At 40.9% G+C, this 13,950-nt stretch overlaps 1 protein-coding gene across 4 annotated transcripts in view; it reads right to left on the bottom strand.

Moving 5' to 3' along the window:
* SCFD2 (sec1 family domain containing 2) overlaps positions 1 to 11,731 on the bottom strand; it is a 400,714-nt gene extending 388,983 nt beyond the window's left edge. For 2 of the 4 annotated variants that reach the window (XM_019469986.2, XM_053901589.1), the window contains exon 1: positions 10,747 to 11,731. In XM_019469986.2, the coding sequence (XP_019325531.2) occupies positions 10,747 to 11,584 (838 nt within the window). In that variant the 5' untranslated portion in view covers positions 11,585 to 11,731. The remainder of the gene's footprint in view (positions 1 to 10,746) is intronic. The other 2 variants (XM_019469978.2, XM_019469971.2) reach the window with 2 other exon arrangements.
* Positions 11,732 to 13,950: the final 2,219 nt, after the last annotated feature.

The following is a 13,950-nucleotide window of genomic DNA, read 5'->3' as shown; positions in this document are numbered from 1 at the left end:
AGAATAAAAAATATGTTGTTACACACACACACACACACACACGCACACACGCACACCCCAACATTTTAACAAGGTTATCTTTGGATAGTAGGATATTTTGGTTGATATAAACTGTACCTAAACATCATTTTTTCCTAATATTTTCTAGAAGGAGCACATGAGACTTACCTAACCGGAAAAATAATTTACATTCTATCAGTTACTGTTTCTACTATTATATCAGAGAATTAATAAAATGTTAAATTTACACAGACATAATCACTCAGCTTCTTAGATTTAGTCAAAAGGATATGTATATCTAGCATACTTGATAATGACAGATAAAGCAGGTATGGGCTTTCAAGCAATTGTCCTGCTCTTCTGAATACAATTTCTTCCATCTCTGGCTTCAGTTCTCTGGTTCAAGATTCATTTTTTACATTTAACTAGTGCTACTTATATGACCCAAAAAAGACTAAGAATTCAGGGCCTCTCAATGTCACAATAACTTCAGATTCTTCTTTTATGAAATGAATAAAATGGAAAGACTTGTATCACAGTTAAATTTTCAGAGAACTTAATTTTTCCTTTATTACAGAAATTTATTTTTTTTTTTATTTTTTTTTTCAACGTTTTTTATTTATTTTTGGGACAGAGAGAGACATAGCATGAACGGGGGAGGGGCAGAGAGAGAGGGAGACACAGAATCGGAAACAGGCTCCAGGCTCCGAGCCATCAGCCCAGAGCCCGACGCGGGGCTCGAACTCACAGACCGCGAGATCGTGACCTGGCTGAAGTCGGACGCTTAACCGACTGCGCCACCCAGGCGCCCCTATTACAGAAATTTAAAAATATGATTTGAAAAGCTGAAGAATGGAAATCAACCAGAACCCAGTTATTTTGGCCAACGGCAATGTGGTCTAGTATAGCCACAGAGTGTTTTATTTCCCAATGCCATCTTTTCCAGGGTGCGTGTAGGAAAAAGAAATTGGTGGCATGGGTTCTAGTGGTCCCACAGTCCACTAGTTCCCTGTGTAATCTGAGGCAACTTCCATAAATGTGGTACTATCTTACCAAGCTATAAACTCAGAGTTGGTCCAACTGACACCTAAATATCTTCAAACCTCAAGACTTGAAATCCTATGTTAAGTCAATTGCTTCAAGGGCTAAACTCGTTTAGATAACAGCACCAGAAAAATACCAATCCTGCATTATTCTGTGGATCATATGTGAATGTATATGCTAGTATCATTATCATAAGGCAGGTAACATCTTCACTCGCCTCTACTCAAACAGAATAAAGTGAGAAGCAAGAATTTAGACGTCCTCATTTACACTGTATGTTAATGATACTGGAATTAAAATAAAATATATATACGTATACATATACATATACACATACACATACATATACGAGCCCTCACAAGAGCTTAGTCACACTGTACTGAGGCTAAAAAGATAGAAATGCAAGAATAGCATTTTCTAACATACTCACAAACAGAATATTTTGAGGTTGTGCATATTGTCCCTTTGGGTTGAGATAGAGTTACTGGACGCTTTGAATTAGTATATTCAAAGACTCACTTCCTTGCTGATTGCCCATCATTCCTTCTCAAGAATCTGTGACTCTCTTTCATTATTTTGAGATGTTTCAGTATTTTATTATAGTTCTGTCTTGTAAGAACAATATATGTATTACTCCTAACGTTCCCTTCTACGTAGAAGGACAACAATTCGCGTAAGACTCCCAAAATTGCTTTACGTCCTTTAGTCAATCACTTTTCCCCTGGACTCTCCGGTTCTGTTCTACTTGCTACTCCTAGGATGGGCTCTGCCCTTGGGAAGAAGGAAAAAGACTCGCTCTGGTTCAGTCCTGCTGTTGTGTGGGTAAACCTTTCAATTCTGGGATTCAGTATTAGGAAGTCACTTGTCCATAGACATAAGAAGCCGCATTCCTTAATGTTTACTGTATCCATAATAAAACAAGTATTTTCACCTCCATCTGGCAACTTCTTATCCCATATTCAGTTGACTCACAATCTGGATGGGGAAAGTGGTGTTAGGTTATCAGATCTCTAATACTACTATTACAAGTATTACTGGCACCACTGTTTTTTAACACTACCTATGGCCGTCTTACATCAGTCAAATCGAGTACAAAGGGTGTGTATTAGATACTGCATACCCGTCAAAAGCCCACTCAAGGATTCCATACTATCAGGTAGGATTTTGCAGGGGAAGGGGTTGGGGGTAGGATAATCATAAGGCAGTATATATACAAGTTTATTCAATAAATACCTTCCCCCACACAGAAATCTTGGATAAGAGAATCACATAACATTCATTATACTGCCCCTAACTTGAATCCTCTCCTACCTTCCCTATCGCAGTGAATGGATTCTGCAACTGCCCAGGCTAGAAAACTTGGCATATCTTCTCTTAATCCTCTCCATTATATCAGCCACCACGCTGATAATTCTCTCATTTAAATACTTAATGACTCCTTTCTTCATTCTTTCCATTATTGACTCAGTTTAAAGTCACATCATTTCTCACCTAAGATGTTATAATGGTCTTCTGATCAATCTCCAAAATGTCTTGATTGCGGGTGTTGGTTTCACGACTGTCTGTTGTTGACAACACTACACACTAAAACTGATGAATATTACTATATGTAAACTATGCTTTAATAAACTGGACTAGAAAAAAAGCAAGCAAAACAACAGCAACAAAAAACTCACCCCATCAGAGTCTGACTCACCTCTCAGTTCCCACTTTGGAATCAATAGATCCATCCCCGACAATGTCCACCAGAAAACTCATTCAACAGGAAATGTGTGCCTGTACTTTGCCTGCCTAAAAATTTCTTACGACTCCTCACTGAGCATTAAATTTAAGGCTTTTGGAAAATGGCCCTAACCTCCTTCCTCATTATCCCCATCACCCTTTCTCATCTTTTACCACTCCTTCATTCATCCCAACCTTCATGCACCTTAAGCCCTAATAAAAAATGATCCAAAAAGGATTCCCAGAACAACCTATGCCCCTTCTTATGTCTTTGCACATGTGGGGAGCTTTTAAAAGAATTCTGATTCTAGCCTGCCCACCAGACCCATTTTTATTTTTTTTAAATATGAAATTTATTGTCAAATTGGTTTCCATACAACACCCAGGGCTCATCCCAACAGGTGCTCTCCTCAATACCCCTCACTCACCCTCCCCTCCCTCCCACCCCCCATCAACCCTCAGTTTATTCTGTTTTTAAGAGTCTCTTATAAAGACCCATTTTTAAAAATCAGACTTTCTGGGGTGGTTCGAAGGTGAAACCAGATTGAGAACCACTGACCTAGAAATTGTGACCCCTTAAAGGAGAATTTTGTACCTAAACCTTATGAAGGCACATGTCATTCACTCTAAACTTGCTGAGCTTTGGGCATTTTCATTTGGTTCTCAGTCTCTCATGGACAATAGCTTTGACTGATCTTTCCATTAGCACTTCTCAAACTTTACTGCACTTTCAAATCACCTAAAGATCCTGTTAAAATACAGATTCTGATTCATAAGTGTGGGCTGAGGCCTGAGATTCTGCATATTTAATTAGCTTCAGTTAAGCTAAGGCTTTAAGTCCCCAGGACATACTGAGTAGTGAGGCTTTATGTCACTATCACCTAGCACAGAAGCTGCACATAAAAATTGCTAAACAAGCATTTATGAAATGAACAGGTATCATCCATACCATTCTTTACACTTTGCTAAGTGACCAAAATTGTAGCGATGTGGCAGAATCATCATAGAAATCTCACTTATTCTGCTTTTTTTTTTTAACGTTTATTTATTTTTGAGAGAGAGACAGAGACAGAGTGCAAGAAGGGGAGGAGCAGAGAGAGAGGGAGACACAGAATCCAAAGCAGGCTCCAGGCTCCAAGCTGTGAGAACGGAGCCCAATGCGGGGCTCGAACTCATGAACCGCGAGATCATGACCTGAGCCAAAGTCGGACGCTTAACTGACTGAGCCACCCAGGAGCCCCTCACTTATTCTGCTTTTTGTTTTTTTCTCTAGGTATGACAGAATGCAGCTCCTGACAAATGGCTAGCTCTTACCAACTCTCATGTCCTTTAGTAGCAGGTGAGAGGTCAGGTAAGAGAATTCTTCTGGGTTACATGTGTGACAACTCATTCTTGTATTCATGTTCTTAGCCTTAGGGAGAAAACACATATTTGAAGTAATAAAACTTAAGTCATTTTAAATGCATATCATTAATTATTAAAAGTAAGAAACATTTTCCACTGCCCAATATATACCAGGCACTGTTTTAGGAGATAGATGTGTTAACTTATTTTACCCTCTCAATGACCCTGAGTGGGTATCTTCATTTTACAGATCAGGAAACTGAGACCTAGAAGTTGGGCACTTGCCCAAGGACCTACGACTAGGAAGAGGCAGAGCTAAGACCACCCTACCTAACCACTCATGCCTATTATACAACCTAGGGAGCAGTAGCAGCAGCCTTATATTGAGGCTCTACCTCAATCCCCTCACTCCTTCCGTTTATGATCCCGTATGACATAAGTCTGATCATGTCACATCGTAGTTCGAAACTCCCCAATTCTCCTATCATACTTTGGCTTTTACACTAAGTCCTTACTCTGCCCTACGGTGCATTCCTTCTGCCGATCTCTCCAACTTCATCTCCTACCACAAGCCTTCCGTGTTTGCAGGACAAGCTGAAGGGATCCACACTGACCTCCTACTGTTCTTCAAACATGTCAAACATATTCCCACCTCAGATCCTTTGCACCTGCCAGTGGGTCTTTATGTTCTACAACAAGACAGCCACACAGCTTGCTTCTCCTCTTCTTTCCATCTCTGCTCAAATGTCACATCCTCAGAAAGGCCTTCTCCAGCTATGCTATGCAAAATGGAAATCCTATCACTTTTTAATCTTACCCACTATATTAGTTATATATTGAATGAATGATTTCATATCCTTCCAACAGCACTTCAAGGTCACCATTTTACCCTGTTCACAAATGAGAAAACCCTCAAAGGTCAATGAAGAGCAAACAGCAACTAAGCCACTTAAGCCAGAACTTGACGTTATTATACTGAGGTGCATTTAACACCAGCAACATCATCAGTCTTCTAAGTCTTCTCAATCATACCTCACACTTGTGTTTTATTTTAAACCATATCCTCTGAACTCTAAAATATTCGCCAATTATTTTGTATTTTGTGGGAAATCAGATTGGGGGAAGAAAGAATAAATCGCTTTTCTGAACACGATGGCAGGATCGGAGCCCAACAACTGTGTTCAGTCTCTGAAGCTGCTAGCTGGATACCCTCTCAGCAGCATCTCTACTATCTAGCACAAGAGTTTCCAAACTTTTCTCTGTAGTAACGAATATGAGATGGGTTATGAGCACAGGCTCTGCAGTTAACTGTCAAGGTTCAAATCCTGACTGCCACTTACTAACTGTGTGATCTTGGGCAAGTTACATGACTCCTCAAGTTCTCTGTTTCCTCATTTGCAAAGTGGGGATAATTATAATACCTCAAACAACTATTGTGAAAATCAAAGGAGCTGAGATATGCAGAGTGGTGAGAAAAGTAATATGCTCTCAAATGTTAGCTGTTAACAGTCTCAAATTTCAATACTTTAACAAATAATATATACATCTTTTTTTTTTTAATTTTTTTTTTAATGTTTATTTATTTTTGAGACAGAGAGAGATAGAGCATGAACAGGGGAGGGGCAGAGAGAGAGGGAGACACAGAATCTGAAACAGGCTCCAGGCTCTGAGCTGTCAGCACAGAGCCCAACGCGGGGCTCGAACTCACGGACCGCGAGATCGTGACGTGAGCCGAAGTCGGCCGCTTAACCGACTGAGCCACCCAGGTGCCCCAATAATATATACATCTTAAAACAAATATAAATGCATCAGTGTATCATAATCCCAGGAATAAGAGCCACGCTTTGAATTGGAAGTAAATCTTTAATCGAATGGATGTATTTTAAAAGTTTACATGAAACTAAAATTTAGAAGAATTCAACCAGGAGAGGAAATGTAAATCCCAGATTTACTGCCACCTCCTGTCTTTCAATTTTGAACTTGAAGATTATCAGCAAAGCACTCTAGTCAGTCTTAAGAACCACAAAAGAATGGAAAGGAAACAGACTCAAACCTTTTAGGGATTCATAAATCACATCCACCTTTTTAATTCTCCTTTGAAACAAACTGGAAGCCAGAACAGTCCATAGAATGTTGTACTTAGATGCCCTGTGCAAACATGCCTGACACACTCTGCAGGGACCCAGGCTTCCGGGTGGTCTAGACATGGCAAAAGTAAGCCAAAATCATAGCAAACAGACATCAGCAGCCATTTGCTTCTCAAATAATTACAACAAATTTTCTGTATTTCTACTGCATTTCAGTGTTTCTACAGTGGAGAGTTTATTAACTACTTCAGGAGAGTAAGGAAATTGTCTATCTTGTTTATCACTGTTTCCCTATACCTGGAAAAATAACCGGCACGTAGTAGGCCTTCAATAAATGTTTATACCAACTATTAGGCAAATTAGTATTACTCTCCACAAAGGTGATGACAAGAGATGAGAAAGAAATTTATCTGTACTGTAAGCAAGATGTTAAGAATGACAGGTATTTATGAATTATTGGAGGTTATTTTTGGTAGTGCTAATTTATTCTAAGAAGGTATATAAGCATATAAATTTTCTAATGGTAAATTGTCAAGGATGTTATCCAAAATATTAAACAACTAATAAAAAATACATGTACATGAAAATTAACACCTAAATCAAACCCTGAAAAATGTATTTCCTTTTGATCCCTATATTAAAACTGCTGTCAAGTAATTTAAATTGAAACTCAAAGTATTCAACTCATTCCAACAATTTCCAATCATCTTTTGATTTTTAGAAATTGTTGGTATCATCTTTTAAAAAAAAATGTTTTTAATGTTCACTTATTTTTGAGACAGAGAGAGAGCGTGAGTGGGGTAGGGGCAGAGAGAGGGAGACATGGAATCCGAAGCAGGCTCCAGGCCCTGAGCTGTCAGCACAGAACCCAACGTGGGGCTTGAACTCATCAAACTGCGAGATCATGACCTGAGCCAAAGTCAGACACCTAACCGACTGAGCCACCCAGGTGTCCCTGGTGTAATCTTTTATATGCTGCAGATATTACTGGATAAACAAAGCACCAATCTAAGTCACAATCTGATGTAAGAATCCACACCAAACTCTTGTAATAGCTTCTCCATTAAATGTATTGTCATGACTCCCAGGTCCTTATTCTTGTTACATCCCAGACAGATCAGGAAAAAATTTGAGCATGGTGATCAGGTATGTTCCTGGACACCATAGAGACTGGACCAACGACAGAGAGCATCCATGCTAACAATAATGCCACCAATACCATCCACCTACCACCCCATTCAGTCTGGGACCACCTTGGAGGAGGGCAAGTGTTGCATTCCCACAGCCATCACTGCCACCACCCCTCACTGTCTCAGTACCCTCAGCAGCTCTGGGGGACCAGCTGTCTCCACACCAACACTCCCACACTCTCCTAGGTCCTATCACTCTTCTCTACTGGGCAACAGTAGTGGGGGACTTGCAGTCCCAAAAAGTAGAGGATTTCTCTCTCCTCACTAGTACAGAATTTTAATGTTTAAAAAACAGGTTTGACAACACAGCTACGTACCAACTGAAAATCAGTCTGGAATATTTCCAACAGGAGGTCATAAGAGTATGTTGAAACATCTTTGATACAAATCAATCATTAATCTGTTCATCCGGAAGACAATTTGAGTGATTATTGAAAAGGTATCCATTAAAAAGACTAATTTGGGGGCGCCTGGGTGGCTCAGTCGGTTAAGCGTCCGACTTTGGCTCAGGTCATCATCTCGCGGTCTGTGAATTCGAGCCTCGCATCAGGCTCTGTGCTGACAGCTCAGAGCCTGGAGCCTGCTTCGGATTCTGTGTCTACCCCTGTCTCTCTGCCCCTCCCCCACTCATGCACAGTCTCTCTTTCTCTGTCAAAAATAAATAAACATTTAAAAAAATTAAAAATAAAAATAAAAAGACGTTAATTTATAAATTACTAGGACCACAAGAACAAACTAATCCCAATTAGGGTTACAGAGTAGCTAGAAAAAGGTGGTCAGGGAAGCCTTGCCTGAGAAGCAGAAATCTGAGCAGAGATTCCAAAAAGTCAACAAGAAAGCCACGTAGATACGTGAAGGAAGAACATTCCAAGCTGAGCTGCAGAAGAACTAACTTCAAAGGCCCTGAGGCTGGGACATACTTGGCATGTTGAGGGATGGCCAGGTAGCCAGTGAGGTGGGAGACTAATGTGTGAAGGGAGATCAATGAGAGAGGAGGTAGGAGAGGTATGCGCAGGCAGGTCTTGTAATGGCCTTGAAAACAATGGTAAAGAATTTGGATTTGACAGAGGGTGTGATGGAAGGCTGTGGGAAGATGGTCAGCAAGCAAATGGCATGTCAGATTTCCATATTCATGGGGATTACACAATAAACTATATTATCCGTGTATCTTTTGTATGTCTTAATATTTTTTTATATTTTTAACTCTCTGCGTCCTCTACTCCGCTGTGTCAAATGCTGCTTTGAGAGAGAGTAAAATGAATCCTGATAATTGAACATTGGATTTGGCAGTATGGAGGCCATTAGTGATCTTGATGGAGATTTGAAATTGCTGGGAAGTACTGGGGGGGGGGGGGGAGCAATTAGAGGGGAAGGAGCCTAACTGAAGGGGACTCAAGGGAAAATTGGAGCAGATGATTGTAGAGACAGCAAGTACAGACAACTCTTTCAAGTTTGCTGTAAAATGGAGCAAGAAATAAAACAAGTTGGAGGACCATGAGGGGCTGAGAAAAAAGATGCTACATTCTGTTTGTACGTTGACCGGAAAAATCCAGTAGAAAAGATTTTTTTTTAATGATGATCTAGGAATAGGGGAGGGTACGTAACAGAGGTAAATCTTTGAGAGAAGTTGACCGGAAAAATCCAGTAGAAAAGATTTTTTTTAATGATGATCTAGGAATAGGGGAGGGTACGTAACAGAGGTAAATCTTTGAGAGAAGTGAAAAGGGAAAGGACCTAGTCTGCAAAGGTGAAGAAGTTGTCATTAGATAGCAGCAGAGACGGTACCTCTCTTTTTAATACAAAGTAAAGAAAGAAAAATATGTGGGTGCAGATGTGCCACATTTGGTGATGGGAATGCATGGAAGTTTTCTGATGGCTTATATTTTCAAGAGTCATATACAAGAAAGAGATGCCTAAGACTTAACAGAACTGTCGCTATGATGCTGGACAGCCAGGACACTAAAGTTTGCCTAACTGAAGTCAGAACAGTGGGGGAGGGGCACAAAACTATATGACAGTTCATCGTGAAACAATCTGTCCTATTTGGGGCGTAAGGAAATAGAAGTATAAACAGTATACACCACACGCTCAAAAATTCAACAAACATAAACTCCTCAGGTGCTTTTTAATCCTTGTAAGAGTTCTGGGCGGTTACAGTTATACTTAAATCGCACTGACAGACTAGACACCTGTTTTTTCTGGTCACATAATTAAGCTGACATCTCAGTATTCTCATTTAGCTACTTTCTATTTTATGATCTGAAAATTAATCTTACAAGGTCAAAGACTCAAATACAGCTATTGTGGTTTTTACAACTTCATTCCACTGTTTTTCCGATCTACTCAGAAGAATGCTTGCCAAGGTCAGTTTCCTGATCATTCTCCCTGAATTTGGGTGTGGCCAGAGTATACTACTAGTAACATTACATCTACCTAATTAGAGAATCATAAAGTTGACCTTTGAAAATATGCACATGTCACTATCAGAAAGTGTTTTCTCTTCATCTATTTTAAGGGTTACATTTGTTCTCTACACATATAAATGATTGATACATTATTAAAATTTGAGATGACCTACCAAATCTTCAATAGAATGAGAGCTAAGAATCAATGAACATTTGAAAATATTTTCTACAATTGTGGTTAGTCTCAACTGTATTTAATCTCAAGATATCCAATTAAATACAATCGAATCTTCAATAGAATGAGAGCTAAGAATCAATCAATGAACATTTGAAAATATTTTCTACAATTGTGGTTGGTCTCAACTGTATTTAATCTCAAGATATTCAATTAAATACAATTGCATTTAATCTCAAGATATTCAATTAAATACAATTGCATTTAATCTCAAGATATTTAAGTGTTTATTACCACTCATTTAAAGAGACCTAAAACTAAACTGTGATAATTTCATGTATTGTACAGTTTCTCTTGCACTGGTTCATCTGTCAACATCTCTCCCACAAATTAGAGCCGTCTTATGAAGCATTACTGTGAATACTGGCATCTGCACATTTCTAAAAAGTTCCCAGGTGTACAGTTCTCCTCCATGTCAGCATAATTCCATGTCCCCAGTATCTTTAGCTAGATGTAGTTGCGTTTAACAAAGCAGTGCATGTTAAAGATGTATTTACCCGTTACAGCGTTTAACAAATTGACTACTGTAATTGCTAATTTGCTTGTGTGTATTCCCCTCTAGATGACAAACTCTGTAGGATCAGGAGCTGTACCCATCTAGTTGATCTTTGTATCCTCAACTTGACATATAGTAAGAGGTCAATAAAGCATATACCGAATCAGTGAAAGTCCCAAAACTTTGGAGAGTGGTTAGGAAGACCCACAGCAACCCCACTTACCCGTGAGATCCAGAGTTCTGTCCACAAAGACCACTGATGCCCTGCCTGTGGCAGTCTTCCTCCTGTTCTTGGCAGGGGCATAATTAGCCAGATCTGCAGCGATGATCCGACTGAGGGAACCTACGGCAAAACACTCCTCCCGCACCCCCAAATGCTCACACAGAGAACTGAGGCCTGACACCAGGCACCTGATCTGCAGAAACAGCTCAGGGGTCAGGGCCGTGGCATCCACCTCACTCAGGCTTCCTAGTCTCCTCTTGTCCGGTCGGGCACTGTTAAGGAGATGCACATCCTGGGGGAGCAGTGGAAAAAGGGAAGCAAAGGCTGGAGTCAAGGCAAGGTGGGGAGCCACAGGGGCGAGCAACAACGGGACGTGCAGCACCTCGGCGGTGTAGTTCATATTGCCCATCCACTCACACAGCTTCTCCTCCAGTTGCTCGAACACCGGCTGCTGCCCTTCCAGCTCGGCCGCTGCAGCCGCCGGCACGTGATTAGCGGTGAGGTGGACAGCGTGGTTCACGGCTGTGACCACCACACAGTACTGGAAGTGACTGCGACAGATGATATCCCGTAGGGTCTCCACGGTCCGGCCTTTCAGCAGGCAGCTCAACACAAACACCGCCTTAGGCTGCTTGGCTCCACCACCAACTGCGGCGGGCTCGAACTCCCGCAGGTGACACTCAGGACCTCCCACCGCCTCCAGAAGCCGCGTGGATCCGCAGCCCCAGTGCAGGCTCTCGGCGCAGGCGGCGTCCAGGTAGACCAAAGCCCGTTTCACTTTGGCCAGCACCTGCTCCCAGCCTTGCTGGGTAAAGGACAGCACGCCCGGGGCGCTCATGGTTGGGGGCTCGCAGACTCCGGGCGCTCGAGTGCAGGAACTTCTTTCAGAACTCACAGCTTCCGGGAATTGGGCTCCTGAAGGCTTTGACAGTCAACACAGTACACGTGGTGCTGCCTCTGACTTGTCCAGTGTCCGCGCACATTGATGATGTAGCGGAGCGTGATTGGCTGGCGCGGAGAACTTGCGGAAGGACGGTGGGGGCTGGGGAGAAGAGGGCAGGGCTGTGTGGCTCCTGGGTGATTCGGAAGGGCTGGGCCTCACTAAACTGTTTTCTTCTCCTCTCCCTCTGGGCTCAGGTTACCTTTCCCTGCGTCTTGAGAAATCTCTGGGATAATAAAAGCGAATCCGAAATTTGGCATTTTCCTTGGATCCTCTACACGTCTCTAAAAGCAGGTTTGCTCATCTAAACTCAGAGCCGCCAATAGAAAATGAAAACAACCAAGTGATGTGTAATTTTTGTAGTTAATAGATTGCTGTCACATACATTATAGCGCTCAAGCCTCATAAGAAACCTACTGGTCTCGTTTTCACTTTCTCCATCTTCTTTCCCTCATTTCATTGGCACTAAATCTGGATTTGCTTCAAAAATCCTAGAATCCAGCCCCTTCGGCCCATCCATCCTTGGCATCACCGGCTTAATCCACCGTCACCACTCTACTGGACACTAGCGATGATCCCCCATCATTTCCCAGTTTTATATCTCTTTTCCCTCCAATTCAGTTTTCTTCCTAATGAACTAAGCTGGTCCTACCAAGTCTGGCCCAGTTGCCTATAGGATACAGCCAGACTCCTTGTAATGGCACAAATCCTTCATGATTTCTCAATTTCTCCCCAGCTAATCCCTGCCTAGAACAGTGTATGCATGCACAATTAAGTCAATAGATTGAGCCCAGAATGTTACACAAGTTCAGTTCAATTCAATCACTATTTGTTAAGCACTTACTAGGTATAATCACTGACCTAGGCAACAAAGGCACAATGGTTAATGAAATAAATTCCTTGATCCATGAAGAATTTTCACCTCTGCTAAATATTTTCCATATCATGACGTAACTTTTAACAATCTTGTTTTCCTACAACATTATACACTTAAAGGCCTGGTATATCCAACGCAAGAAAATAACATGTTTTTAATAAATGTTGATTAAATGATCAATAAATGTTCAATCATATCCATATAATAAATGATATAGTCAATGAACTTTTAATGGACACGTACAATATTTGAGACACTGTGTTAAGCATTGATCATATAAATAGAAATAAGGCACAGCCTTGCCTTCAAAAGAATCTGAAATAAAAAGACCCCCACATGTAAAGAAAGCAAATGCAATACAGTTACAGAAGCAATTTTTTTTTAATGGATAAGAGTTACAAAAGAGGAAAAATAATTTTGATTGCATTAAGGAAAAAAGGAAGTGGTCAGAAGAAGTTGCATATAAGACATGAGTTTTGAGTTGTCTGCAAAGAAAACCAGGTGTTCACCAGGTGGACAGGATAGGGAGGAGCATTCCTGGCAGTCCCAAGCAGAGGCTGCATGGACAAAGGTATAGAGACATGAAACCATACAACACATTCTCTGGAAATACACACAGTGTTGTATAGCTGGAGTGTATTGTATGAAGAGAGGCCCAAGCTGAAACAGGAGCTAGGAACTAGAAAAAAGGGACAAGATCAGAGTGAGTCTTACTTTTGATTCTAAATAGTAGCAGCCAATTGAGTACAGTTAAAGTGTTGTTAGGAGTGGATATAATTTGTTCACATCTGGAGTTTTAGGGGGGAAAGAATTCTAAATGGAAAACAGTTTGAGTGATAAGATTTAGGACAGGGAGATTATTTAGAAAACAGTCACAGCAGGTGATGGGTATTGAGGAGGGCACCCATTGGGATGAGCACTGGGTGTTGTATGGAAAACAATTTGACAATAAATTTCATATAAAAAAAAAAGAAAAGAAAACAGTCACAGAAACAACTCTGGGTGAGAACAGGTAAGGATACCAACAAAGCGGCTAGACAGAGTGGGGTATATAAAAAGATGTTACGAAGATTGACAAAGAATGAGATAGAGGGAGGATTCCAGGTTCACACCCAGTTTCCTGGCTGGATGACTGCTAAGTAGTGATCACTGAGATTCAGAAAACCAGAAGAGAAGCAGATTGGGGAATAAATGCACTGAGTTCAGTCAGGACATGTATTTGTTTAATTGTGACAAAATACATAAAATTTACCATTTAACCATTTTTAAGTATACAGTTCAGTAAATTATTTGCACAATGTTGTAAAACCAGACTCCAGAACTGTTTTATCTTGCAAAACTGAAGCTTTATGTCCATTAAACAAGAACTCCCCATTGCCCCTTCCCA

Source organism: Panthera pardus, unplaced genomic scaffold (genome assembly GCF_024362965.1).
Source record: "Panthera pardus isolate Hobbes unplaced genomic scaffold, ASM2436296v1 HiC_scaffold_13, whole genome shotgun sequence".
Taxonomy (NCBI): Eukaryota; Metazoa; Chordata; class Mammalia; order Carnivora; family Felidae; genus Panthera; species Panthera pardus.
This window is presented reverse-complemented; position numbering and strand designations above follow the sequence as displayed.